The following is a 25,901-nucleotide window of genomic DNA, read 5'->3' as shown; positions in this document are numbered from 1 at the left end:
CTGCTTTCTTCTCTCCCAGAACTCCCCCCTCCAGCTGCCCATTCAGTCTCCACATGGACCCAGCCCTGAGACCCGGCCATTGGATGCTCCCTGCCCCCAGCCCCCAGCGCACTGGGCTCCCCCCGTGGCCTTCAAACAGCGCCAGCCTGGCTTCCCACAGCACGTGCCCCCCGTGCCCAGTGCCACCCACCAGCTCCCGCTTCCCCAGCCCACCTCTGCTCAGCACCCCGTCGTCCCGGCCTCCTGAAAACGCCCATGGGTGCCAAACACCCAATCACTGGACCCTTGAAAATCTCACCCACCCCATATTAGCCCCAGGTCCCCCTCAACCCCGACCTCCCTCCTGGACCTGGCCGTCCCTCCCCTGGGCCTGGCCTCTCTCACTCTGAGGAGCACCCCTGCCCCACCTGGACCTGGGAGCCAACACCGGGGCTGGGGTCTCTCCTGTCCCAGGTCTCGCGGCTTCCTGGACGTGGGCTCCTGCTGCTGGCGCCAGGGGCTGGGCCTGAGGCCGCCATGCACCAGCACTACACCGTCCACTTCGCCAAGGGCACCCTGCCCGCCCGGAGCCCTACCGAGAGCTACTTCTTGGACCCAGAGTTGGGGCACCAAAAAGGTAGGGGTACAGTTTGGGGGGGTCCTGGCAGGGAGGCGTGTAAGTGGGGGGCTGCCAAGTGGATAGGGGGCAGAAGCTCAGGCCCCCGAAGGGAAGTCACCACACTCCCCGGAGATGGGGCCACGGGGGGGCGGGGTGGGGGGACCACAGACCCGGGGGCCAAAGCTGGGAGCCGGGCTGGGATGTCAGCAGAGGAGGCCCACCTGGCCTGCCCTTCCCAGTGTGGGAAGAGGCTCCAGGCTGTGGGGACAAGCAGCGCGGTGGGAGGTGGGAGGGGGGAGGGAGGGAGGGGGGAGGGGAGGGAGGGAGGGCTGGAAAGCAGCCGCTGACTGAGTGTATGAATGAGGTGGGGGTCAGAGTCCCGGGCTGCCCCTTCCCGCCAGCCTAGGCTGGAGCCTGGATGGAGGCCAACCCCCTCCACCCCATCCCTGCCCTGTCCCCTTTCCATGGCCACCTCCCATCATCTGGCCTTCTCTGGACCAGCCAGGCCAGTTCCCCATGGATTCCTCTGTCACCCACTGGGGGACCCCCAGGGACCAAGCAGTTTGGGGTGGCAGGAACTCTGGGCCATCCCCCCTCCAGCCCCTGGCCCAGTTAAAGCCCGGGCCCTGCACCACTCCCCCGACTCATGGTGGGGCACAGCGCCCCCACCCACAGCTGAGGGTCAGCCCCAGGCTCCATCCGAAACCCGACCTGGTTCCTGCCAGTGGCCCCCGGAGTCAGGGACCCAGGCCCAGTCACCCCCACTTCCTTCCTTCCAGGATGCTGTCAGCAGTGGTGCCATGACCCAGCGGCCCTGCCAGCCCACAGGCCCTATCAGCTGTCCCCCCAGGTGTGGTGGCAGCTCGCCTACCACAGCCACCAGGGGTGTGTCGGGGGCTGTCGCTGGGGCCCCCAGCCCCCTATCCTGCAGCAGCAGAGGCAGCCCCACCCCGCACCTTCTAGCCCCCTGCGGCAGCATCTCTGGCCGGTTCCTGGTGCCCAGAAGGGCTCACCTACAACCACCACTGCCCCCAAGGGACCGGCCTGCGCCCCCCAGCTGCCCCCTGCACCCACCACAGCACCCACCATGGCCAGCAGAGGCCCAGCCCTGCCCTCCGCATCCAGCATCCACAGGCCCACTGACGCCGGGTCCTGCAGCTCCGGTGCTCACCCAGCCTCCCTGGGCTCTGTCCCTGCCACCTTGCTTCCCGCCTGGGCCTGGAGCCTGCCCTCATCCCTCCCTCTGGTCCCTGTCTGAGAGGGTGCTTGTCCCTGACCCTGGGCCTCGGGCGGCCATTCTGCTTCATCTGTTGGGATCCAAAGCTTCCAGGCAGGGCCTGTCCATGGTGCCTCCATCCGGGGCTGGCCAGGGGCCTGGGCTGACTCCCTCACTGACTCCCTTGCTCTGCTTTCTGTCTCACTGGCCCTCCCTCCCCTGGCCCAACAGGCCACAGAGGATGTGTGGCAGGGGCGGTGAGCACCAGCTTGCTGGCCAGCTCTGGTTGCGGGAGGTGGTCAATGAGCAGCTGCAGCAAGAGGTAGGGAGTGGGCTGGGGATGGAGAGAGCAGTGCAGCGATGGGAGGGATCCATTCATTCATTCATTCATTCACTCACTCATTCGCTGACCAGGTATTAAACGCCGGCAGCGGGTGTGAGCCTCTGTTCTGGGGGGCGAAGGGAGCAGGGCAGACAGACCGACGCCCTCCTGGAGCTCACATTCTATGGGGGCGGAGGGGGGACGGGCGGGTGCAGGAAATGAGAAATAGGAAAGTTTAGAAGCCCATCAGCACCCTGGAGAAGAACACAGCGGGAGAGCAGATAAGGAGCATCAGGGTTTAAACAGTGTCATCATTAAGTTGGCAGCTGAGCGAAGACGGGGCAGTTCTCTTGAGTAAGTGGGGCAGGATCCGCAAAGGCCGACTGGGGGCAGCAAGGAGGCCAGGGTGGCTGCAGCGCAGCGGGAGAGGGCAGAGGGCTGATGGGCGGATGGGACGGGAGTGACTCGGGTCTAACAGGAGAGTGAACTGGGGGAGGCGAGGGCGGATGCACGAGTCCAGGCCAGAGGTGTGGTGGCCTAACCTGGGAGGCAGGTGGGGTCACGAAGCTGGTTTCCATTCTGGTTAGAAAATAGAGCAACAGCTGAGCAGGGACTGGGGCTCCAGGGCAGGAACACCCTTATGGCGGGAGCCCAGTTCCCACACAGACAAGCAGAGGATGCAGGAGGAGAGGCCTCTGCGAGAGGCTGGCCCTGCGACTCTCTCCCCCCCCCCGCGACTGAGCCCTGCCTTTCTGGCGCCCCAACCACAGGGGCTTTCATAGAGTGTCAGGCCTTAACCCCAAGTGCGCCCTTAACGGCCATTCCAGACCATGGCAGTGTCTGAGGGCCTGTCCCTGGCCAGATCCTTTGGTTCCCAGGCCCCCAGTGTCTCTGCCACCCACTCCCAGAGGCACCACCGCTCGGGTCACCCAGAGAAAGGTGACAGGGCCAGGACCAGAAGGCAGGTCGGCCTGGGCTCAGGGCAGGATGAGTGACTGTGGGCATGGGGTCATGGAGAGGGAAGAGGTCAGGGCCAGGGCTGGACAGGGACCTGAGAGGAGCCTGTGGTCACAGGGACCCAGTCCACACCGAAGCCAGGCAGCAGAGCAGGCAGGAGTGGACGCTCGAGCACGGGAAGCGATGTCTTCAGCATCCAAGGGCCTGGAGTCCCGAGAAAAGACCGGGGGTGTTTTCCCAGGGGAACCATGGACTGGTGGCCTAGGGCCAGGGTGGCCAAATCAGCACAGGTCTGCGGGCTGGGGCCAGAGGAGTCTGGCCTCCCGGCCTTTGGCTGGTGAATTCGGGGTCAGCTCATCCTGGGCGGCCAGGGGGGCACACTGGCCCTGGAGGAAGGGGCTGCCTTCGGCCACAGCAGCCTCCACCTGAGGTTTCACTGTCTTCTCTGGGACTGGGGTGCTGGTGCAGGGAGGGGCTGAGAGCGGTGCTCTGGAGGGGCAGGCGGATGGGAGGGGGGTTGCCCGGCCAGCCTCACTGACTGTTTCTCCACCTCTACCCCCTCCCCAACCCTGGCCCCCAGATATCCTGACAGAGGATGATGTCTACTGCAGCTGCCTGGCCAAGACCCTCTGCCACGTGCCTGTGCCTGTGACCGTGGGCTTCTACGCCGCCTTTGGCTGCCGCCTGCACCTGATGCTGGACAAGATCACGGGTGAGGATCTGTGTGTGTTGGGGGTGAGGGCACAGGAAATGGAGCCTCTCTCCCTGCCCAGCCCCAGGCTTCCCCAAGATCCACTCGCCCCTGAGGCCAGCCTGCCCCAGTCCAGTGGCCATAACTTACCTTTAACCAGGTTCCCACCCAGGCCCCAGCCTCTGCCCTGCATCCCTGCCCCCACCCCTGCCCTCATCCCTGCCCCCACCCCTGCCCTCATCCCTGCCTCCACCCCTGCCCCCACCCCTGCCCTCATCCCTGCCCCCTATACCTGCCCCCACCCTTGCCCCTATCCTTACCCCTATCCTTACCCCCATCCCTACCCCTTATCCCTGCCCCCATCCCTGCTCCAGTTTCCTCTCTGACCTCCTGGCATCCAGTCTCAGCCCCCTCCCTTCCAAATCCTCTCCAAGGAATTTTCTAGAATACATATCTGTCCCTGTCATTCCCCTGCTCAGACGCCTTCTATGGCTCCCGAACACGCCCCAGTTCCTCACTGAGGCTGCAGGACCCATCCCTTCTCCTCGGCTCTGGCCCAGGGCCTGGAGCCCACAAGAGCCCTAACAGATAGGTGCTAACTGCCGACATGAGCTGAACCTGGCCAGGATCTGCAGCAGCTTGAACCTGGTTCAAGCCCTGCTGGAGCTCAGCCCCCAGCCCCAGTGGTGGCCAGAAGGGCTGGAGGTGACTCCCCTCCATGTGCCAGGCCTGGTGAGCACCTAATAAACCAGCCCACGCCTGCCCCGTGTTGTCCTGGGAGGAGAAAAGATTTGACTATAGCAGCGGTTCTCAACCTGTGGGTCGCGACCCCTTTGGCGGACGAACGACACTTTCACAGGTCGCCTAAGACCATCCTGCATATCAGATGTTTACATTACGATTCATAACAGTAGCAACATTACAGTGATGAAGTAGCAACGAAAATAATTTTATGGTTGGGTCACAACATGAGGAACTGTATTTAAAGGGCCAGAAGGTTGAGAACCACTGGACTATAGGGAGAAGGGAATGGCATTTGGAGCACCGTCTGTGCTAGGTGGCTCGACACATTCCCATTCATTCATTCACTAACTTCACTGCAGACAGATGCCCCTCTCATGACCCATCCTTCAGACATTCCCCCAACACTTCCTTGGTGACCAAGACAACCAGGGCCCTGCCCTTCAAGGGCTCACAGTCCAGAGAGAGAGACACACCTGTCCCCAGTGACAACTCAAAGTGGGTGAGACGACTGGGAGGGAGGTGGGGCGGGGGAGAGCCAGGGGGCATCTAATTCAGTCTGGGTATCAGGGAGGACTTCCTGGAGGAGGAGACAGCTGAGCTGAGAGCTGGAGGAAGAGGAGCAGGAAAATCAGATCAAGGCTGTACCCTTGCTGCCCAACATTTCTCTTCATCAGAACCTCATAATCACTCCTGAAAGCCTTCCCTGCACTCTCCCTTCCTCTTCATCTGGGGGCTCTACTTATGACCATCCCTGACCCTCCGGGGCCTCGCCCTCAGACCCTTCCCGGCCCACGCTGGCTCCAAGTCTTTCCGTCCTCATTTTCTACGCCTGCCCAGGCTTTCCCCGCCCGGCCCATTCTAATACCCAGGCCCCGCCCCTGCCCGAGTCCCGCCCAGGTGAGCCCCGCCCAGGCCCGAGCTCCGCCCCCGGCCCGAGCGTGGCCGCTGCAGCTCCCGCTGACCGGCGCCCTCCGTCCCCGCAGCGCTGATGCAGCAGGACGCGAGGCAGCTGGAGGCCGAGCTGCTGCAGCGCGTGCAGTGGCGGCCGCGGTCCGTGCGCGGCTGGGGCTTCGTGCAGCTGCTGTGGTACCTGGTGTTCCTGCAGCCGATCATCTCCGAGGTGCACCTGCGGCGCAAGAACGTGAAGTTCCTCTTCATCCGCTTCAGCGCCTGGCAGTACGAGGGCTCGGACAAGCTGTGGGCCGGCCTGGTGACCACGCTGTGTGAGGGCATCCGCCACCACTACGGCGCGCTGCCCTTCAGCGTGTACTCGGTGATGGGCAACAAGCCGATCACGGCGCCGGGCTTCTGCCAGCGCGAATGGCGCTGCCGGCGCCGCGTGTGCCTGGCGCTGGTGGCCGTGGTGGCGGCGCTGGGCCTCGGCGTGTCCCTGCTCTACCTGTCCCTGGGCGGCCACGCGCAGAGCCACAGTAGCGCGCACAGCAGCGTGATGCGGGCGTTCGGCGGCGCGGCCACCACGCTTTCGGGCTCGGGCCTGCTCATGGCCGTGTTCTCGGTGGGCAAGCACCTGTTCGTGAGCCAGCGCAAAAAGATCGAGCGGCTCGTGTCGCAGGAGAAGTTCGGCAGCCAGCTGGGCTTCATGTGCGAGGTGAAGAAGGAGGTGGAGCTGCTCACCGACTACCTGTGCTTCCTGGAGATCTACCAGCGGCGCCGGCTGCGCGTCGTGCTCGAGATCACCGGGCTGGACACGTGCTACTCTGAACACGTGGTGGGCGTGCTCAACGCCATCAACACGCTGCTGTCAGACTGCCACGCGCCCTTCATCTTCATCCTGGTGGTGGACCCCAGCATCCTGGCCGCGTGCCTCGAAAGCTCCGGCTCCATGAAGGGCACGGCCGACAACGGCTACGTCTTCCTCAATCGCACGGTCACGCTGCCCTTCTCCGTGCCCATCATGGGCCACCGCACGAAGCTGCAGTTCCTGCACGACGCCGTGCAGAGCCGCGACGACCTGTTGTACCGCGAGATGACGCGCCAGCTGCGGCCCCTGAGCCCGGGCGGCGACGAGGGCGCGCAGCTGCTGGCCCGGGACACGCCGGCGGGGGCCGAGCGCGCGCAGAGCCTCATCGACGCAGAGGCGACGCGCCGCATCCAGGAGGCGCTCTTCTGCCTGCACGACGAGCGCGACTGCCTCTACGAGTACGTGCCCGACAACCTGGTGTGCATGCGGCGCATCGTCAACACCGTGCCCATCACCTTGCGCCTGCTGCAACAGCAGCAGCGGGACTTCGGGGGCCCCACGCCGCGCCAGGCCGTGGCCTGGGTGGTGCTCGCCAACCAGTGGCCCTGCCGCCTCAGCTGGGCGCTGCAGTGCCTGGAGGACCAGCAGCAGGCCGGGGGCGCGCACGAGGCCCGCGCGCGTCTCTGGGACGTGTTCCGCGACAACAGCAGCGAGCTGCACTCCCTGACCAAGGAGCTGCATAACGTGCTGGACCTGGACGGCGACCCCGAGCTCTTCCAGCGCTTCCTGAGCGCCGACTTCCCCTTCACCGTGGCCGAGGCGCAGAACCTGCTGCGCTGCACAGTCAACCTGGACCATTCCATCCGCCGCCGCATGGGCCTTCTCCTGGCGGTCAAAGCGCTCAAGCCGCCCAGCCCGCCCAAGTCCCCAGCCGGCGACGCCCCCCACGCTGCTAATGGAGCCAACCACACCTCTTCGGCGGCCTCCACCGCCCACGGAGCCAGCCATGGAGCCAGCCACGACTCCCGGGCTGCCCGCGCTGTCACCAGAGCCAACCAGGCCCGCGAGGTGCCCCACCCCCGAGACATGAAGCAAAGGCATAAGCCCAGACCCGTGGCTTGAGTGTCCTGCGCTTCGGGGAATCCAGCTTTCATTCAGGGGCGGTGCCTTGAATGAAGGACTCTGGGGCAGCAAGGACAACAGTGCCCCCTCTGCCCAGATGAGGACACGTGCAGGGACCCAGAGCCCAGTGTGGGGAATGAGCCCTGTGGTGGCCACATTCCCCACGTAAATCTCTGAGAGTAGCTGACGATAGTGCCAGTATCCCAAAGCTGCAGGAGGACCGCTGAAGACTCAGAGTTCAAGTGCAATAAATTAAGGCGTGAGAGCCCTCGATTGGTCTTGAGGCCCTGGTCTCCCTCCCTCAGCAAGAACTAGGGACCAGGCCTGCCCGGTTCTGCCAAGCCCATTCCCCCCAGGGAGCAGCAGTGTCAGCCGCATGGCTGGCATCCCGAGGGCAGGAGGGGCTGCGGGGGTGGTGGGCGAGGCCCAAGCAGCGAGATGGAGGACAGATGTGCCACGTTGACTCAGGCGATAGAGAACACCCAGGCCTCGGGGGATCCAGGTCCTCGTCCCCATACCCAAGCCTGCGCCTCTGCAGGCAGGGCAGGAGCTGGCATTTCCGAGGGCAGTGTGGCTCCGCCCCCAGCATGAGTTGATTAGGTAGCGCTGGCAGCTCAGCTAGCTGGGTGGGCAGCACTGCCTTCCCGGACAAGTAGCTGTCCAGAGGCTGCCTTAGGGTCATTTCAGGGCCCCTCGAGCCCCTTGAGGAGGTCAGGGAAGATGAGCAAAGCTGGGGGCATGTGTAGGACACAGTTGGAGCCAGAGCCGGGTCAAGGAGGGTTATCCTCAGGCTGGGCTCTGCCTGTCTGGCACACCTTCCCCTCCTGCCAGTGAGAGGCCCAGGATGGGGCGTCACTCCCCAGGCAGATTCCTGTTCCTCACTGGTCACATAGCCACACGCTCAGGCCTGTGGTGTGCCCCGCCCGGTCCAGGGTGGGGAGGGAGTACCAACAGGGTGTGCCTGAGCCAGGACCCTGAGCAGACAGTGCCAGGAGCCTAGAGTTCTCAGAGCACCCACCCGCATGCCATGCAGCCTCGTGCGGGTACTGACATCATTCCTCATCTCCAAGGCTGGGCACAGCACCCCAGTGCCCCTGGCCAGTGATGATGCTAAAGTGGATGTAGGGCAGAGCCAGCCGGTGACTTCACAGGCGATGCCAGGACTGAGGTGCCTGGAGAACCTGGACCTGCTGGGAGAGGTTTTCCAGCAGCTGGGAGAGCCAGCCCGAGAAGGAAGCCCCTTGGAGAGAAACACGGTCCCTGTGACACCATTAGATCAGTGTCGCTGTGACTTGATATTGAGCAGAGCCACTATATGTCCCTTCCCTTTCTTAAATTTTTTTTTTAAATCGATTTTAGAGAGAGGGAGAGGGAGAAGAGAGAAACATCAGTCGGGTACCTTCTGCACGAGCCAGCAACCCGGGCATGTGCCTTGACCAGGAATTGAATTGGTGACCTCTCAGTGCACGGGACGAAGCCCAACCGAGCCACACCGGCCAGGGCATACGTCCCTTCCATCTCCCTTAAGCCAGTATGATTGGGCTTCTGTTTCTTACCACCCAGGGTCCCGGCAGAAAACAGATTGGGATCAGGAGTGGGGCACTGCAGGAGGCAGGACTGGCCTTGGCTGGTGGCTGGGAGTGGGACTGAGGACCTCCGGCCCCAGGAAGCAGCTGCGGACCTGTTGTGTGGTTCCGAGCCGTGGTCAAACGTACCCGCTCATCTTAGACTCTGACCATGTGCCTGCCAAAGCTAGAGTTTTGGGAGACGATGAAAAAACTGAACTTGGCCGAAATGGGATGGCTGGGTGTGCCTGAGCTGGCTCGCTGTCCACCAGGATCTCACTCCCCTTTAAGGTGTGGAGCTTTTGCTGCAACTTGCACCCAGGCGAGGCCAGGGGGCTAGTTCCCACAGACCACGGGGAGTGGAGGTGATGTGTCCCTTTCCTGCTGTGGCAACAGGATAGGCAGTAGGTTTGCCTTCATTCCTCCTCCCCCTACCCCGCCTGCCTGTTGGATGCAGGAACCCTGAGGCCCTAGCCGGTAGCAGAGCCACAAGACAGAGGGGGCCTGGGCCCACAGCTTTGTGAAGAGCTGCCTCCACCCTGAGCACCCATGTGTGTGAAAACGAACACCTGGGTTAGGGCATTGATACCTTTGAGATTGGATAGTGTCTGGCCAAGCATAAGACTCCTGTGTCCTCGAGCTCTGGCGATGCCTGGGTGGCTGAAGATAAAGGGAACCCGCCCCGTGATCCAGGACTCCCAAAAGGTGGAAGACCGGGAGCCCTGAGGAGTTGGCTTGCTAGTCTCCTGGGGCTTGTGTCACAAAGTCCCACAAACTGGGTGGCTCAGAACAACAGAAACTCATTCTCTCACAGTTGAGGCCCGAAGTGCGAAATCAAGAGGTCAGCAGAGCCAGCCCAGGGGAACCCTTCCTGGCCCCTTCCAGCTTCGAGCACTTTGTGGGGGATGAGGTCTCCTGGCTGTGGCCGCCATCCCTCCAGCCCTCCATCGTCACATCCTCTGCCTGCCGTGCACATCTGGGTCCCACGCTCCCCTTTTCGTAAGGACACCAGGCATTCAGGGTCAGGGCCTTACCCATGGCCTCATTTTCACTTGGTTACCTCTGTGCAGACCTGTCTCCAAAGGTCCCACTCTGAGGTCCTAAGGGTTAGGACTTCACGTTTTTGTGTGGAGGGAGGTTGGGACACATTTCAACCCTGAATGGTTGGAAAGACCGAATCCCTCACTCTGAGCTTTAGTGAAAGAGCAGGGTCAAGGCTGTGGGGCGCCCCTCAAAGGCATCACATGAGACAGGTACGCTGAGGCCCCCAACCCCCCACTGGAGCCCAGCTGTTGGTCACCAGCCTGGAGGTGGAGACAGAGGTCACCACGCTAAGGGCTGAACGCTCCCGTGGGAGTTGATTCCTGAGCAACAGTTAGAACTGACCACAGGTCAACTGAGTTTGGGGGGGCGGGGGGCTTCTCTGACAGACCCAACCTGCCAAAGGACTGTGGCTCCTCAGCCTCTGAGACTAACCTCACACTCCCCAGTCTCACCAAGAAGGGGGCCGAAGCCAGGACAGCCTGGAGGGTTCGTCCCACCTCCACTGCACACCCAGCACAGGGGCCCCAGCTGGAGGCCGATGCTGCCCACAGCTCAGAACCAGGGCCCGTGCAGGTCTATCTCCCCAGCTGCCCGTGGGGTGAGTGGGGCAGGTGCTAGGGGCCGGTGCCCGATGTACATGGCGCACACACAGCTGCCAGTGACCGAAAAGTCAACGGCCAGGGGCCACTGGGAACAGATTCCTGGGCCTGTGCAGGAGCCGAGTGGTACCAGGGCTCCCAGTCGGCGACACTGGGGTTCTTGTGGTCTTCCCCCCGCCTCTACCCACCCGAGTCAGCGTCCCACGCGGGAGAAAAGGGGCAGGTGCAAAGGTCTCCCCTTGAATGCTGCTCTCGTTTTCTGAAGGTGAAGTTCCGATTTCCCGGGAATGCCTTCCAGCCCCAGGCGCACCCTTGCCAAGTCCTGGCCGCGGGGAGCAGGCTGCCCAGGGGGGTCCAGGGCGCTGACTCGTGCCCCGCCCCCCGGAATGTCCAGATGTCCAGGGCCAGCGCGGGCATGCTGGTGTCTGCTTCTCCTTGAGCCCTCGGTGACTGGGGGGCACAGGAGTGACCTCTGAACCTGAGCGCCACATCACCTGACCCCTGGACCTAAAGCTGGAGAATATTTGGGGTTTTTTCCTCTGAAGAAAGATGAGCACAGAGTGACTGGCCGTGGGAGCTGTTAGATACGAGTGTGGACACCCGTACAGGACGGGCAACCCCTGGGTTTCCTGGGGGGCCGCTGCCACAGCCCAGCAGGTGCTCCAGACCAGAGCTGTCTGCCCACCTTCCCCTCCCACGTCCAGAACTCCCACCGGGAAGAGCACGAGCAGAGAACAGGCAAGAGGTGAACCAGCTCTGGTTTATTAGAAAAGGTGTGGACAGAGTTGCACCGACAGGAGCCCCTCCCCAGCCCTCTGCCCACTCCACCCCACCCTCCCCGGGTCGTAGTGCCTCTCAGGGCGCAGCTTCCAGCGGCCTGGACAGCAGGGTCTCCAGAGCCCTGGCCGCCCCCCCCAGCTCCCTGATAGATTTATTGCACTTAAGAAAGCTCTGATCCTCTGCCCCCATCCCCCACCCGCACCCTGTCCGGGGCTGCTCTACAAAGTCCAACCACCACCACCTCTCACCGCCCCACACCATCCTCCTGCCTCGTCGTGCCCAGCGCCATGGGGGTTGGGGGGCATCCCACTACCACCCAGGACTCCTGCCCTCCCAGGCAAGCCTGGCCTAACAGGCCCTTCCGGAAAAGTCAGTGGATTTAGGGCTGATGACCTTGGAGACTCCCCTCCTCTGGCCCAGAGGCGTAGGGGCTGGACACAAACAGGAGTGCTCCAGTCAGGATGGAGAGGGCCACTCCCTGTAGCTCCTGCCCCCCGTGTAGTGTTGCTGTGGGAGGTAGGGGTCCCCAGAAAGGCGCCCCCACCCCTGGCCTCCGGGCCTCAGGAAGGCTGGGGGTGAGGGGAGCAGGTTCTCATGGCTCTGGCCTCAGCTCATAGAAGACCGGCTGGAAAAAAGGAACTTGGGGAGAAGAGATTGGGGGGGCCTGTCAGAGCCAGGGCCCCTCTCGCTGGCTCCCCAGGCCCCTGGCCCTCATCTCACCTAAAGTGTCACAGTGTCTCCTGCCCGGGTTCCTGACTGGCTTCCAGAAGCAGCTCCTCGAGCTCCTTCTCGTTCTTGGAGCAGCTCAGTTCTGCGCGGGGGGAATGGGTGGGCGGCCTCCAGTCAGGTGGGCGGAGGGTGGCAGCCTGTCCCCACCAGCCCTGCCCAAGCCAGACCCTCAGGGCAGCACAGGCCAGGGTCCCTGAGGTCAGACTCCAGGGAGAGCCCCAGGACCTGGGAGGCCAGGTGGGGCCCGAGGGCCAAGCCCTACTCGGCCCTGGCCCTACAAGGGCCATTTCAGGGCAAACCAAGGCCGCTAATGGGCAGGGGTCGCACACAGCACACAGGGCCCCTGGTCAGCCTGCCCCAGAGCCCCGCTCACCGTGTTCCAGGCCACAGCTGCCCGCCTTGGCCCCGGGCCCCGGGGGCGGCTCTGGGGGCAGTGCGAGGGCAAACTCAGGCTTCAGGCCGTTGGGCAGGGGTGGCCCTGCCTGCGGCGGCTCTGGCTGTGGCCGAGGTTCCGACGACCCTGGGTCCTGAGTGCTGACGGCCTCAGCTGGTGGTAGGGCAGGTGAGGGGGGCGGGGAAGGCAAGGCAGGTGGGGAGGGCGGACGAGGAGAGGGCGGCACAGGGGGCTCTGCTCTCTCAGGGGGGCTCTCCACTCGCGTCACCACAAACACTTTGTGGCCTCGGCCCGGGCTGGACACAGAGATTCGCTGCTCAGTCGGGGAGGAAGGGCTGCCTGGGGGGCTCCTATCCCCAGGGCCCAGGGAGTCCGTGGGGGGCAGTGGGGCGGGGCAGGGGGCCGCAGCCCTCTCCCCATCCTCCTCCTCCCCATCCTCCCCCTCGGAGTCTGAGTCTGAGTCTGAGTCCAGGCCGGGCCCAGGGGCCGGGTCCCCGTTCTCCTGAGCTTGGGGGGCAGGCTCGGCCCCAGGCTCCCCGTCGGGCTCCCCGTCGGGCTGGGGCTCGGTGACGGTGATCTCGGGCATGGAGGCCGACAGCTGCAGCCGTTGCTCCTTCTCCTCCCGCTCCCGCGCCTGCACGAAGTTGCGCTTGCAGCCGTTCTGGATCTCGGCGAGCAGCGCCTTCTGCGTCTCAATGAAGCTCTTCACCTGTGGGCAGAGCGGGCCTGGCTAGGGCTTGGGGGCCTGTCCCCGCAGCGTGTCCTGCGGTCGCCCCGGCCGAGTCCGCCCCGCCGGCCCGCAGCCCGGCCGAGGAGAGCCCGCTCACCGCCTCCTTCTTGGGCTCCCGGTCGAGGTCCAGGCGCAGCAGGGAGTGGTTCACCTTGAGGGCCAAGGACAGTGCCATGAGCCCGCCCGTCTTGATCTCGTTCTCCCGAAGGTCCAGTCTCAGGAGGCGGGGGCTCTCGGCGATGAACTCCGCCACCGCCACCGCGCCTGGGAGGGGGACCGCAGGGCTGGCCGTGGGCCCACGCCCGGCTGGCCGCCCGCCGCCCGCCCGCCCGCCGGCCCCTCCCCGGCCCGCGCCCTACCCTCGCAGGTGAGCTTGGTGGAGGCCAGGCCGAGGCGCAGCACGCTGCGGTTGCCGATGAGGCCGTTCTTGAGGTTGCGTACGCCCTCGTTCCCAATGGGGTTGTGGCCCAGGTTCAGCGTCTCCAGGCTCTGCGTGTGCGGCTGCGGGGAGCACGGGACGGAGAAGGGGCCTGCAGGCCGGCCGGGAAAGGGCGGACCCGGGCGCTCCCCGCTCAGCAGTGCAGCCAGCCTCTGTGCCAGCACACGCCTGCCTCAGGCCGAGAAGCCTGCCCAGTGCCAGCCGCCCTGCCCACTCCCCTGCGGTGGGGAGCTCGTCACCTGGGGGGGCCTCTGTCCCCTGTGGGCTGGCTTTAAATTCTGCGTAATGAAAAGGTCTCAGCCTGACTGAGGCTTCTAGAGATCTTAACCAAACTGTTCACCTTGTGCACAAGTTCTGTGCTGGCTACGGTGCTGGCCCAACGGACGGCGATGGAGGGCTACTCCCTCAGGGAAAGGCCGCAGGGGCCGAAGGAGAGGACAGGTCCAGAACCTACCGGGAGCACTGGCAGTGCTGGGCGCGGGGGTGGGGGAGGTGGCGGCGGGGACCCTCCGGTGGACTCACCAGCGTCATGCCCAGGAAAGCCATGCCCGTGTGTGTGAGCTGGTTGTTCCACAGCACCAGGGTCACCAGGCCCTTCCTCTGCTCCTTGAGGCCCTCGCAGATGTAGGCCAGACCTGGCGGAGGCCCCTGGGTGAGTCCCGTCGGTGGTGTGGGCTCCACCCTCCCCTGGGTCTCCCGGCCCTGCCACCTCCTGCTGCGACACCCCTGCCTTGGCAGGCACACCCCCAGCTCCCGATCCTCCCTGTCTGCCTAGAGCTCTGCTGAGCATCACCCTCTCCCGCAGCCTCTGCCACCAGCGGAGCCCCCACCGCTGCTTCCTCCCCACCCCCGCAGCACACCACCTGGACACTCACTCCCCGTTCATTTATCTTGGCTGCGCTTTCCCGAGGGCAGAGGTCTCCCAGCTGGGAGCCCGAGGTGACAGGCCTGGTCGGGGTAGGTGGTCAGTAAACATGGGTCTGGGCCTGGCTGCCCTGGGGAAGGCACCGGCCTCCGTCCCACTCTGCCTGCCTCTCCTCCCCTTTCTTCACGCTGAGGCCAGGGACTCTGCCCAAGAGTGAGCCAGACCCAGCCGCCCTCCGCAGGAGGGAGCTGAATTCCTCCCGCTGGTAGCTCCTCTTCTCTTCCCTTCCACCTCCTGGCTCACCACAGCTTTCCCCCAAATTCCAACGTGTAAGTGCCTTCCCACCTCATGCCTCAAACCAGCTGTCCTCTGCCTGGATTCTCCCCAGGCTGTCAAACCAGTGGGCTGTGCTCTCAGCCCCACATGGCCACCTAGAGGTCCCCTCCCTGCGACTTAAAGAGCCTCAGCTGACCTTTTGTCCCAACAATCTTGTTTCAGGGCACTTTTCCCAGATTGCAATTTATTATTATTTTTTAAATTGATTTCAGAGAGGAAGGGAGAGGGAGAGAGAGAAACATCAATGATGAGAGAGAATCATCGATTGGCTGCCTCCTGCACGCCCCCAACTGGGGATCGAGCCTGCAACCCAGGCATTTGCCCTTGACCAGAATCGAACCAGGGACCTTTCAGTCCCCAGGCCGACGCTCTATCCACTGAGCCAAACCAGCCAGGGCGATTGTAATTATTTTAATTATCTGTTCAATACCTCACCTCATCCTGCAGGTCTCCACCGAGCTGCCCCTGCTCCAGGACACGCTCCCTGACCCCTGGACGGGGCGGTAACCCCCTCTGGGTGGTAACCACCGGCCCACACAGTCTGATTCTCACTGCCTGGGGGGGTCTGGGTTTGCTGTGAACTCTGAGCCCCACGAGAGCAGAGCTGGGATTGTCTTGGCCACTGCGTGTCCCCAGCACATGGAGCGCCTGACTGGGCACAGTGGGTGCTGGGTGACGGGAGGGCGGGTGGCCTCTCACACACCTGAGTCCAGCACGTGGTTGTTACGGAGGTCCAGGATCTGCAGGGAGCAGTTGAACTTGAGCAGGTTGCCCAGCTGGGCTGAGTCCTGCAGGCCATTGAGCTTGTTGTCGGCCAGGTACAGCTCCCGAAGGTTCATGTTCATCTTCAGGGCTGTGGCTGGAGGAGAGGAGGGCTTGTGACTGGCCAGGCTCACAGGACCCAGCCAACAGTCCCAGCCCCCAAGGGGCTGCACTCCCCACCCAGCCTCCGGCCCTGGGCTCACCGAGCAGCACGAGGGGCCGCCCCGACAGGCTGGCGTTCTCCAGGTGCAGCACGGCCAGGCTGCTGCGGATACGCAGGGCACGGGCCACGAAGGGTGCGGAGTGGTCCAGCAGGGGCGTGTTGCGGGCGTCCAGGTACTGCAGACAGCTGGTCTGTTGGGGCAGCAGCAGGGCTGGGTCAGGCTGGCCCCTGCCCTCCCTGCCCCAGGGGACCTCGCACCCCAAGTCCTAGTGAGCGGCAAGGCCATCTGCTTTTACAGCTGGGGCTGGTGCTGGAAGGCCCGGCCTGGGGTCCTGTGGGTGAGCGAGGCGGGGGTGGAGCTGGTGACGGCCGAGTTCCCCGACTCCCGTGGGAGTAACGTGGGGGTGGCGACCATGGATGCCTCCAAGGGATACATTAAGGGTGAGGAGAGGAGAGAAGGGGCCAGGTGGGCCTGGGGCAAGGCATCTCTTAGTACAGCTTTCACACAGGGCCTGGAGGGTGGGGCCCGACACCCCTAAGGAGCTGGGTGCCCTGACAAAGCACCTGGACCCCTCTATGCCCGAGCTCCCCCCACCCTGGAAACTTGGAGAGGTGGCGGGGGAGGCACCCACCTTGCGCATCATGTGGGCGGCGGCCTGCCAGCCCCGCGTGCCGATGTGCTTGTTGAAGGAGATGTTGAGGTGGGTGGCCGACTCGTAGTACTCGATCATGTCAAAGAGGGCTGAGGCGCCCTGGGGTGGACACAATGGCTCAGCCTCGGGTGGAGGCCGCGGACACCGGGAGGCAGGAGCGGAGTCCTAACACTGCTCCCGCACCTCTGGGCCCTGAACCAGCCCTTCCATCTCCTGGACAAGCCTCCTACGTGCCCCCAGGACTGACGTGCTGTGTGACCGCCCTCAGTTCTCCAGGATCCCGACCCCTGGCTCTCCTGTGTCTTCTAGACCTGGGGCCTAAGCTCCGGGGATCCTGGTGACCCCCAAGTCTCCAGAGGGAGGAGAGGATACCTAGGCCTAGTGGGGAGGCTGCTTTCAGACGTCTCAAACCTGCCCTGGCTGGTATGGCTCAGTTGGTTGGAGCATCATCCCTTGTACCAGAAGGTCGCGGGTTCGATCCTGGGTCAGGGTGCATGTGAGAGGCAACCGATCAATGTATCTCTCTCACACTGATGTTTCTCTCTTTCCCTTCCCTCTTCTCTAGAAATCAATAAAAAAAACAAAAAAAGAAAAAAGGAAGTTTCTCAAACCCCTTCCCCTGCAGACACTATGATGGGGGGGGGGGGGGTGGCAGGACACTCCTGGAAAGGCTCCAGGTGGCCACAAGCCTCCCTCTGGCCTGGCTCCCCAAGTCTCTCCCTTCCTTACAAAGCCCCTGCCTTTTGGGGGGGTCTGGGAGACCCCTTCTCTGGGCCCTGTCTGGAGCCCCATTCTTCCCATCCACTCTGGTCACACTGGATTTCCCTATTTTGTCCTTCAAGAGGCCCTGCCCAGCCCTTGTCCAAGGGGGTCCCCTCCTCCTGCAGTGCCCCAGCCCCCAAACCTCTAAGAGCCAGGGAGCTCAGGAAGCAGTAAGGGTGGTGGCAGAGATGCTCACATCTTCGTCCAGGTTTGTCTGCTCCAGGTCCACGACCTTGAACTGCAGCCTCTTGAAGACCTCTTCCAGGGCCTCGCAGGCCTTGTAGTCGAGCTTCTCACCTGGGAGGGGACGGAGCGCGTGCGTGCGTGTGTGAGCTCACGTCTGTGTGTGGGGGGGCTGGGTGCAAACCGGGGCTCCAGGCCACCCGAGGGAGGGCTCTCACCCCCACCTCCCTCCGGCTAAGCTCTTCGGGGGGACCCACTGGCCCCAGCAGCCCAGGCTCATCCTGCCCTTGGATCCACCTCTAGGGAAGTTGGCCCTGCCCACCCCTTAGGGCGCCCACCTCTGCCCAGACACACCTTTCAGGTCCAGACAGTCAATCCGGTGCCCGAGGTCCGTGAACTCCTGGGAAGGCAGGAGGGATGGTGGTTAAGCAGGAAGCGCCTTACCTCTGCAGTTCACCTGGCTCTGCTCTTTCTGAGGTGAGGCAGTGTTTGGGGTGGGTGTGGAGGGGCACAGCGGCTCGGAGAATGTGGCAGCTCCTTAACCCTCCCCCCCCAACACCCCCCTAGACCTGGGGTGAGGCAGGTCTGGACGCAGCCCCCTGCCCCAGCTGAATGGAGTGAGGGGGTGGGCCCTGGGCGTCTTGGGGACAAGCATTTCAGGCAGAGGAACAGCCAGAGCAAAGGCTGTGAGGCAGGCACTGAGGCGAAAGCTGACAGGTGAGGCCCAAGAGGCCGGGGGAAGGCGGGGTGCCCAGCCTGGCATGCAGTCCGCTCAGTGAGGAGGGAAGGCCCTGGGCAGACGTCCTGCCGGCTCCTGGCTGCGCTCCAGCCCCCTCCCCAGGGGCCAGGCCCTATTCCCTGGGCTCCACACACATCGACCCCGAGGGAGGAGCGGTGACGAACCGTGTGCAGACAGAGGCCAAAGCCCAGCCCTGCCGAGGGGGTAAGGGCAGGCTTGGCCTGAACCAGGCTCCAGGGCCCACTGAGTGGCCATCTTTCCCTGGACCCGACAATGAGACCCTCTGGAATCCTCACAGAACCCCTAACCCGGGGTGCGCAGGGATGGGCGGCCGGCATGACCGCTCACAGCCGCGCTGTCCGAGGGAGCAACAACCCTAGAAACAAGAGACGTGGGCACATTCTGGAGGCCCTTCGGCAGCCCTGGACCCCCAGCGGGCCGGGGGCCCCGGGAAGGCGCCCGCAGGAGGTGGCTGGGGGAGGGGCGCACGTCCAGGCACAGTAACACCCTCGCCACAGAAATCAGACTGTCCTCCCGCCTGGAGTGACCGCCGTCCTACAGATGCCCAGCAGAGGCCAGAGGACAAAGCCCAAGCTGTCAGCAGCAGGGACGCCTGGGGATGGCACTTGGACAAGAAGTGAATTTTGCTTTTTATGTCTGTAGTGTTATTTTTAATTAAAGAATATATATTACTTTTGTAATTCAGGCTTTTAAGAATAACTATTGTTTACGTGGCTTTGTGCCCAGGGAACAGAGCTTTCCTGGGGAGGTAGGGATATTTACAATCCTTACTTTACGTGAGTCCCTACCGTGTGAATGTCCACGAGGAGCCTGACTGCACCTGCAGCTGACGGAGGGCTTTCCGAGGCTCCTGAGTGCAGGGCCGTGGCTGGGTGAGCAGGCCCGGCAGTGGGAGTGCCGCGGGCGCCCTCTCCGCCCGGGCAGACAACAGGCCCGGAGGCTGCTGGGAGGTGGGGAGCCCGCCCCTGCCTGCATACCTGGAGCTGCCTGAGGAGCTTGGGGATCTGTCTGCAGTTCAGCTTCTGGCAGGCCTGCTTGTAAGCGCCGATGACCTCGTCCACAGTCACGTTCTGGGCTGCGGGCACAGAGGACCCCAGCCTGTGACTCTCCACATTCTGGGTCCCTCACACCCTCTCCCCTCCAGCCCCAGGCCTCTGCCGGCCCCTTCTCCTCTCAACAACCCCCTGAGCTCTGTTCTCCCGTCGAGGGCCCCTGCTACCACACTGTCCTGGGAAAGTGCCCCCAAACCAAGTCACCCCACCCTCCACGCCTCCCCATGGCTCCCTGAGCAGTTTCACACAAACAATACACAGCTAATACCACTCAATGCTCTGCTTGTCAGCTGCCCCCCCACCCCCCAAACTCAGGGCCCCACAGGGCAGGGCTGGGCTGTCTTGGTTGCCACCATTCCCCATGTCCAGCCCAGGGCCAGGCCTAAAGCAGGTGTCTGATGGGTTGTTTTCTGCAGGAGAGAACGAATCTGTGAAGAAGCTGAGCTCAGAGAGGTGAGGCACCTCGCCCCCGTCACACAGCCGGTCACACAGCCAGTCACACAGCTGGGAAGCGACAGGGCCAAGCTTCAAACTCAGCTCACGGTGAGGCCATGCGGCCTCTGAGAACCCAGTCCTGAAATACCTTCACCACAAAACCTTCCCCGACGGCTCTGGGGCTGGGCAGAGGGACGCAGCCCAAACCCAGCAGCCGCACAGCCCAGACCCCCCACCACAGGGAAGGCCTTTCTGGCCGCACACGTTTGCTCTTCCAGACATTTAGCAAAAGGCGACCAGCAGCACGGGCCTTTCTGGCTTCTTTCACACGGATTTTGAGTTTGGGCCCCTTTATAGTACAGCTAGTGCTGGTGCATGAATTCGTGCACACCGAAAGGAAATTAATTAGAAGAAATATTTTATTTTTTTTATTTTTTTTTTAAATACATTTTATTGATTTTTTACAGAGAGAAAGGGAGAAGGGATAGAGAGTTAGAAACATCGATGAGAGAGAAACATCGATCAGCTGCCTCCTGCACACCTCCTACTGGGGATGTGCCCGCAACCCAGGTACATGCCCTTGGCCGGAATCGAACCTGTGACCCTTCAGTCCCCAGGCCGACGCTCTATCCACTGAGCCAAACCGGTTTCGGCAAGAAGAAATATTTTAATATCACTATTCGCCCTTTCTCTATAATAGAAGCGTCAACCAAATTCACAATGGAGGATGAAAGATTGAAACACACGCGTGCACCCTAGCTGGTTTGGCTCAGGGGATAGAGTGTCAGCCTGCAGACTAAAGGGTCCTGGTCGACTTGTCAAGGGCCCGTGCCCGGGTTGTGGGCTCAATCCCCAGTGTGTGTGTGGGGGGGGGGGGGGGGGAGGGGAGGGGGGGGCATGCAGGAGGCAGCCGATCAAGGATTCTCCCTCATCATCAATTATTCTAACATTCCCTCTCCCTTCCTCTCTGAAATCAATATTTTTTTTAAAAAAGAAACACATGTGTGCTATTGGCGCCAGCGAGAGCTTTATATGTATCACACATGTGTGAGTCAACTTAGCCTTTCATAGATATAGAATAAATGTGCTTAATTAGACCTGCTTTCTGATGTAGCTAAACCTTTTCCAGCCCAGTGAAGCACCCCAACTTCTCTTTCAGGTAATTGTCAGCAACACAGCAGTAAATATCAACAGGAAGCAGGTTATTATTGTAGATCACGCAGGGAGAATAAAGGGTGAAATATTTCACTGTAGCAGCTTTTGACTATACTCTGCGCAGTTAGAAAACCTGAAGTCATTTTCAAGGTCCACCATTTCTTACCTCTTTTCAGTCGGGTCAAGTTTCTAAGCTTTCTAAATCTCTGTTTTCCGGCTAATGAAAAGAAAATAGGATTCCACCAAGTCTCCTATCTACCTACCCAGGACTTCTGTGGGGATCAAATGAGATGAGGCACGGGAAAACGCTTCACAGATATCTGGTTACAGTGTGAAATGTTTGCACCTGGCTATAAAGCCAGCCAGTTGTGTTCCTGGGCTGAAGACACTCCAAGGAGGTTGGTCGCTAGGGAGAGGAAGTGGGCGTGGCTTAGCATATTAGCTAAGCGGATGGATGGACACTTAGCATATTAGCCTTTTATATATACAGATAAAGTAACTGTCGGAAGTACCATTCACCAGGTAGTGAGACATTTGTATTGTTTTCCGTTTTAGGCTATTAGATCTTGGATTTTGCCCCAGGTGACCAGAAAGACAGGAAGTTAATGCTCTGAGCAGGGGAGGGAAAGGGTCAGGCTGGTGTAGAAAGCTCTTGAGGCCACCGGCCAGTGTGGCTCAGTTGGTTGAGTGTCATCCCATGTACCAAGAGGTCACTGGTTCAATTCCTGGTCAGGGCACATGGCAGAGTTGCAGGCTCGATCCCCTGTGGGGAGGGGGCGTGTGCAGAGGAGGCAGCTGATTAATGTTTCTCTCTCTCTCTCAAATCAATACCCCCCCCCCCTTTTTTTTTAAGGAAAGAGCTCTTGGGGCCAGCAGAATGGAACAGAGGGGGGTGGGGAGCAGAAAGAGGGCCTCTGCAGCCTTCCAGGCTTCCCTCACCCCTGTGCCACCTTGGCCAGGCAAAGGGCCAGCAGGAGCCCTGCAGGGATTCCAGGAAAGTGGCTCCGCGCAGAGAACAGATTCTCCCCCAGGCAGTGCACTCATCCGGGGCCCTGCATCCGCTGTCACTGACCACCACCCTGCTTCCCAGGGCAGGACGCCGAGGTTCAGGGGCCCTGCACCCGCTGTCACTGACCACCACCCCGTCTCCCGGGGCCGGACGCCGAGGTTCAGGGGCCCTGCACCCGCTGTCACTGACCACCACCCCGTCTCCCGGGGCAGGACGCCGAGGTTCAGGGGCCCTGCACCCGCTGTCACTGACCACCACCCCGTCTCCCGGGGCAGGACGCCGAGGTCCAGGGGCCCTGCACCCGCTGTCACTGACCACCACCCCATCTCCCGGGGCAGGACGCCGAGGTTCAGGGGCCCTGCACCCGCTGTCACTGACCACCACCCCGTCTCCCGGGGCCGGACGCCGAGGTCCAGGACAGAAAAGCTGCCTCCCACAGCCAGGCAGCCAGGGCAGCACAAGGGGAAGCCCTGGCTCCAGAACGCTCTCCCCATGGGGAGGGGAGGCTGGAACCCTGTGTTGGAGGTGAGAGGCCAACAGAGACCCAGCCACCCGAGGGACAGGCCTGTCCTCTGCCCCTCACTTCTTCCTCGGGGAGCTGCGCCCACGAGCAGCCTCCCGGGGGCCAGCTGTCTGCCCGCAGGCCCGGCAAGCGAGCTGTCTGCCAGGTGCTTGGTGCCCAGCTCTGGGAAAACAGGAGCTGGCCCTACCTGGAAGGCGGCCCTTGGGACTTGAGTAGCTGCCTCTGCGAGTCCAGCCAAGCAGGTCCATGACCCTCAGGGTGTCTATGAACTTGAGTGAGGAAAAATGATCTCTTTATTTTCAATAACTGCACTACAGTGAAAATTAGCATTTCCCAATTAAGACGGTGTTTAGCAGCCCCCGTGACTCTGTCACCAATGCACATGCCCGACATTTTCACATATTACTGCAGCTTTACAATGTTCATCACTCTTGTTATTTCCTGGGTCAATAAGGAAGAACATAAATACCAAGTTATAATTTTAAAAAATGTAGCTAACTGTATTTTAACTGGCACCCTTTGCAATCCTATTTTATTTTTTTGCCTTTGAAAATCATCACTCTAAGAAGGGATCCATAGGCTTTATCATCAGATGGCCAAAGGGCACAAACCTCTCCATAAAGGCCCCAGGCTGGGTTGGCCTGGTCAGGTCGTCTGGGAAGGAGTAGGGACTGGGCATATGTGGGGTCATTACTAGCAGTTCTCAGCATCCCAGACAGTTTGCAGGGAACCAGTAATGCCTAAGCAACCCCTCAAACTGTGATTGGTCCTTGAGGTGTTTTGCTCTGACATCCCTTCCTCCAGGAAGTCCTCCCTGACTTCCCAGACTGAGCCAAGTTTCCCCTCTGCTGCCCAAAGTCCTCAAGGAGCCCCTGGGTGAGCTAAAGACCCAGGGTCTCTAACCTGGCTGCCTCCACACCACCCACAGCTGCCATCCGACTATCTCTTCAGTCAGACATCTACCGGGTTTGGATGAAGGCACAGCCTCACAAAAGGTTACAGCCAGAACTCAGGAGACTAGCCCTGCCCACCCATTTACCGAAGGGGAAACTGAGGGCAGTGGGCAGGAGAGGCAGACACACTCAGAGAAGGGTCCTGGTGCCCCCCCGATGACAGGAATGAGAACTGCATCTTGTTACTTAAGGCTCACTGAGGAGGTGGAGGTAGTGCTGGGAAAAGACACTAAAGGAACAGAAGTGGGCTCAGTCTACTGCAGAATGGGTTGGCAGCCTGGGTGCACCCCCGCCCTGCCTCGACGTCCCCAACAGCATCCTGAGCTCGTCCCAAGCTTCCACGTCACCAGTGGGGGCATACAGTGCCGGGTGGCTTGGGAATGACCTTATAGTAATCATGATGTATGTGTGTTTCATTCATGTATTAAGAAAAACAAACCACCATAGCAAAACCAGCATTCTACATGTTATCCTTCGGGAATGAGATAAAATATTCAAATAAAAAAAATGAACCAATTTAAGAAGAAATGGCAAGAAAACAGCAGTGCAGGTGTTTCAGAGAAGTAATACGCAGCATCTTCACAGCACTCGCGCTGTGCCAGGCGGCCCTGCACACACGTCTCCGCTGTCATGTGATGAAGTGGCCACCGGAAAACACCGGGAAGGTCAGTACTGGGGACCGCAATGCAAGGGGACCACCAGCAGTGCAGAGGCCCCGAGGCAAGGGGCTGGAGGCCCGGGCTGGAGCGCCAGGGCCAGGCTGCGAGGCGAGGCTGCAGTGGGAACGCCTGCCGTGAGCGGGCCTGAGCCCTCGCTGCCTCCCTCCTGCACTGCGACCTCGAACGGGGCCTCGCAGGTCCCACACGTGGGCCCGGGGTCTCGGAAAGTGGTCAAGAACATAGGCTGTGGCCCTGGAGGGCAGGGCTCCGTAGTAGAGCGTCAGCTTGCGCACCGGGGGGTTGTGGGTTCGATTCCTGGTTAAGGGCATGTACTTGGGTTGCAGGTCTGATTCCTACATGTGGGAGGCAACCTATCGATGTCTCTCTCACATCGATGTTTCTCTCTACAAAACAGAGAAAACAGATTTAAACTCTGGGCCTCCATCGCCTTCTCCCTAAAATGGTGGTGAGTGTACCTCGGGCTGTCTGTCCCTCAGAACCGGGTCTGGCACACACTCTGGCGCGCTCACTAAATGCCGCCATCCCTGTGTTCCTCCCCCACTGGAAGGCAGGGACCCGGACAAGCCCACGAAGCACCTATCCAGGGATGGACCGCTTGGTGAGGCCAGGCAGACACATGGGTGTGTGAGGTGGACATTCATTTGTGTCTCAGGTCCAAATGTGTTGGCTCAACTCCCAAGTCCTCGGCTCTGAGGACCCGACTTAAGCAGGGGCTGGAGTTCAGTGGTCGGGGGGGGCGGCTGTGTGTGAGGGAGAGGGGACGGGAGGTGCAGAGGTAAGAAGACCCGCGTGCCAACCCTCGTCCTAGTGAGGCTGTGATAACCCATTGGCGTGACCTCTTCCCCCGGCTGAAAGGGACGCCCGCAGGGTCTCCGGAGATAAGGACATGGGCACCATTAAGAAGCTGGCACCCGCCGAAACCGGTTTGGCTCAGTGGATAGAGCGTTGGCCTGTGGACTGAAGGGTCCCGGGTTCGATTCCGGTCAGGGGCATGTGCCTGGGTTGCGGGCATATCCCCAGTGGGGGATGTGCAGGAGGCAGCTGATCGATGTTTCTCTCTCATCGATGTTTCTGACTATCTCTCTCCCTTCCTCTCTGTAAAAAATAAATAAAATATATTAAAAAAAAAAAAAAAAGAAGCTGGCACCCACAGAACAGAGCCGACTGGCAGGAGACAACTCTGGGTCAATGCCAGGACTTCTCATGCGGTTTCACTCAGCCAGCTCCTCGGTCCTATGATATTGGGGAGCCAAGCTCAGGTCTGCCCAAGGCCACAGAGCCGGGCGGGCGGGCCTGGCACACACACCCAGGAGGACTTGCTGTGTAACCAGGGCACGGCTTTATTCTCACACTGCCCTGACCAGCCTGAGGGGAGGTAGGGGTGGGGCAGAAGCGACTGAGGGGACTCCTGGACTCTGAGCAGGCTCCAGGGGAAGGCGGGGCTCTGGGGAGGGCCGTGTGTGGGGCGGCCGGCAGGCAGGGCCGCAGCAGGGTGAGCCTCTGCGGCCCCAGCAGCTGGCACCCGTTTCCCAGGAGAAGGCTTGGGGAGCAAACAGCCTGCCTCCCCTCCCCCTGCTAAGGCCCCACAAAGGGACAGAGAGAAACCGGATGCCGAGCGTCAGGTGACAGGCAGAGAGAAGTTTGTCTCGTTTGCACACAGGTGCAGAGGCACCCACGAAATGCAAGGACAGGCTGGACACCAGGGGGCGGCGATGAGTCAGGCCATCCCTGACAGCCTAGAGCTGTGGGAGACAGACACCGTCATCCATCCAAGTGGGAGTCAAAACCCAGGAAGCAACACTAGGGGTGGTGGGGAGAGGGGGACAAAGAGGGACGGGGGCCAGCCCTCACCGCTGGGCTACAACGGCTAGTGGGGGACACAGATGAGATGGGGGCAGGGGCGCCTGGAGGGAGTAGCTGTGAGGGGTGCGATGGAGGTGAGGGGGACACAGTGGGCCTCTGCGTGAGACAGGAGCCA

At 61.7% G+C, this 25,901-nt stretch overlaps 2 protein-coding genes across 3 annotated transcripts in view; one reads left to right on the top strand and one right to left on the bottom strand.

Moving 5' to 3' along the window:
• Nucleotides 1-516: 516 nt before the first annotated feature.
• Nucleotides 517-7,623, top strand: NKPD1 (NTPase KAP family P-loop domain containing 1; the record flags this gene model as incomplete). Its single annotated transcript, XM_081106784.1, has 3 exons — nucleotides 517-616; nucleotides 3,674-3,805; nucleotides 5,512-7,623. 3 exons carry the CDS (start codon nucleotides 517-519, stop codon nucleotides 7,350-7,352), a joined length of 2,073 nt encoding a protein of 690 aa, XP_080962910.1. The 3' UTR covers nucleotides 7,353-7,623.
• A 3,677-nt stretch (nucleotides 7,624-11,300) lies between these two features.
• PPP1R37 (protein phosphatase 1 regulatory subunit 37) overlaps nucleotides 11,301-25,901 on the bottom strand; it is a 45,768-nt gene continuing 31,167 nt past the window's right edge. Inside the window, exons 2-13 of one of the 2 annotated variants that reach the window (XM_081107724.1) lie at nucleotides 19,094-19,191; nucleotides 17,711-17,756; nucleotides 17,370-17,470; nucleotides 16,391-16,510; nucleotides 15,799-15,949; nucleotides 15,537-15,692; nucleotides 14,155-14,267; nucleotides 13,553-13,694; nucleotides 13,291-13,457; nucleotides 12,443-13,172; nucleotides 12,061-12,151; nucleotides 11,301-11,979 (exon numbers count right to left, since the gene is read on the bottom strand). In XM_081107724.1, coding sequence (XP_080963850.1) covers nucleotides 12,069-12,151; nucleotides 12,443-13,172; nucleotides 13,291-13,457; nucleotides 13,553-13,694; nucleotides 14,155-14,267; nucleotides 15,537-15,692; nucleotides 15,799-15,949; nucleotides 16,391-16,510; nucleotides 17,370-17,470; nucleotides 17,711-17,756; nucleotides 19,094-19,191 — 1,907 coding nt within the window. In that variant the 3' untranslated portion in view covers nucleotides 11,301-11,979; nucleotides 12,061-12,068. The remainder of the gene's footprint in view (nucleotides 11,980-12,060; nucleotides 12,152-12,442; nucleotides 13,173-13,290; nucleotides 13,458-13,552; nucleotides 13,695-14,154; nucleotides 14,268-15,536; nucleotides 15,693-15,798; nucleotides 15,950-16,390; nucleotides 16,511-17,369; nucleotides 17,471-17,710; nucleotides 17,757-19,093; nucleotides 19,192-25,901) is intronic. The other variant, XM_081107723.1, reaches the window with a different exon arrangement.

The sequence above is a fragment of the Myotis nattereri genome (genome assembly GCF_964212035.1).
Source record: "Myotis nattereri genome assembly, chromosome: 15".
In the NCBI taxonomy this organism is placed as follows: domain Eukaryota; kingdom Metazoa; phylum Chordata; class Mammalia; order Chiroptera; family Vespertilionidae; genus Myotis; species Myotis nattereri.
Note: the sequence above shows the minus strand (reverse complement) of the source record. Positions and strands in the feature narration are given on the sequence as shown.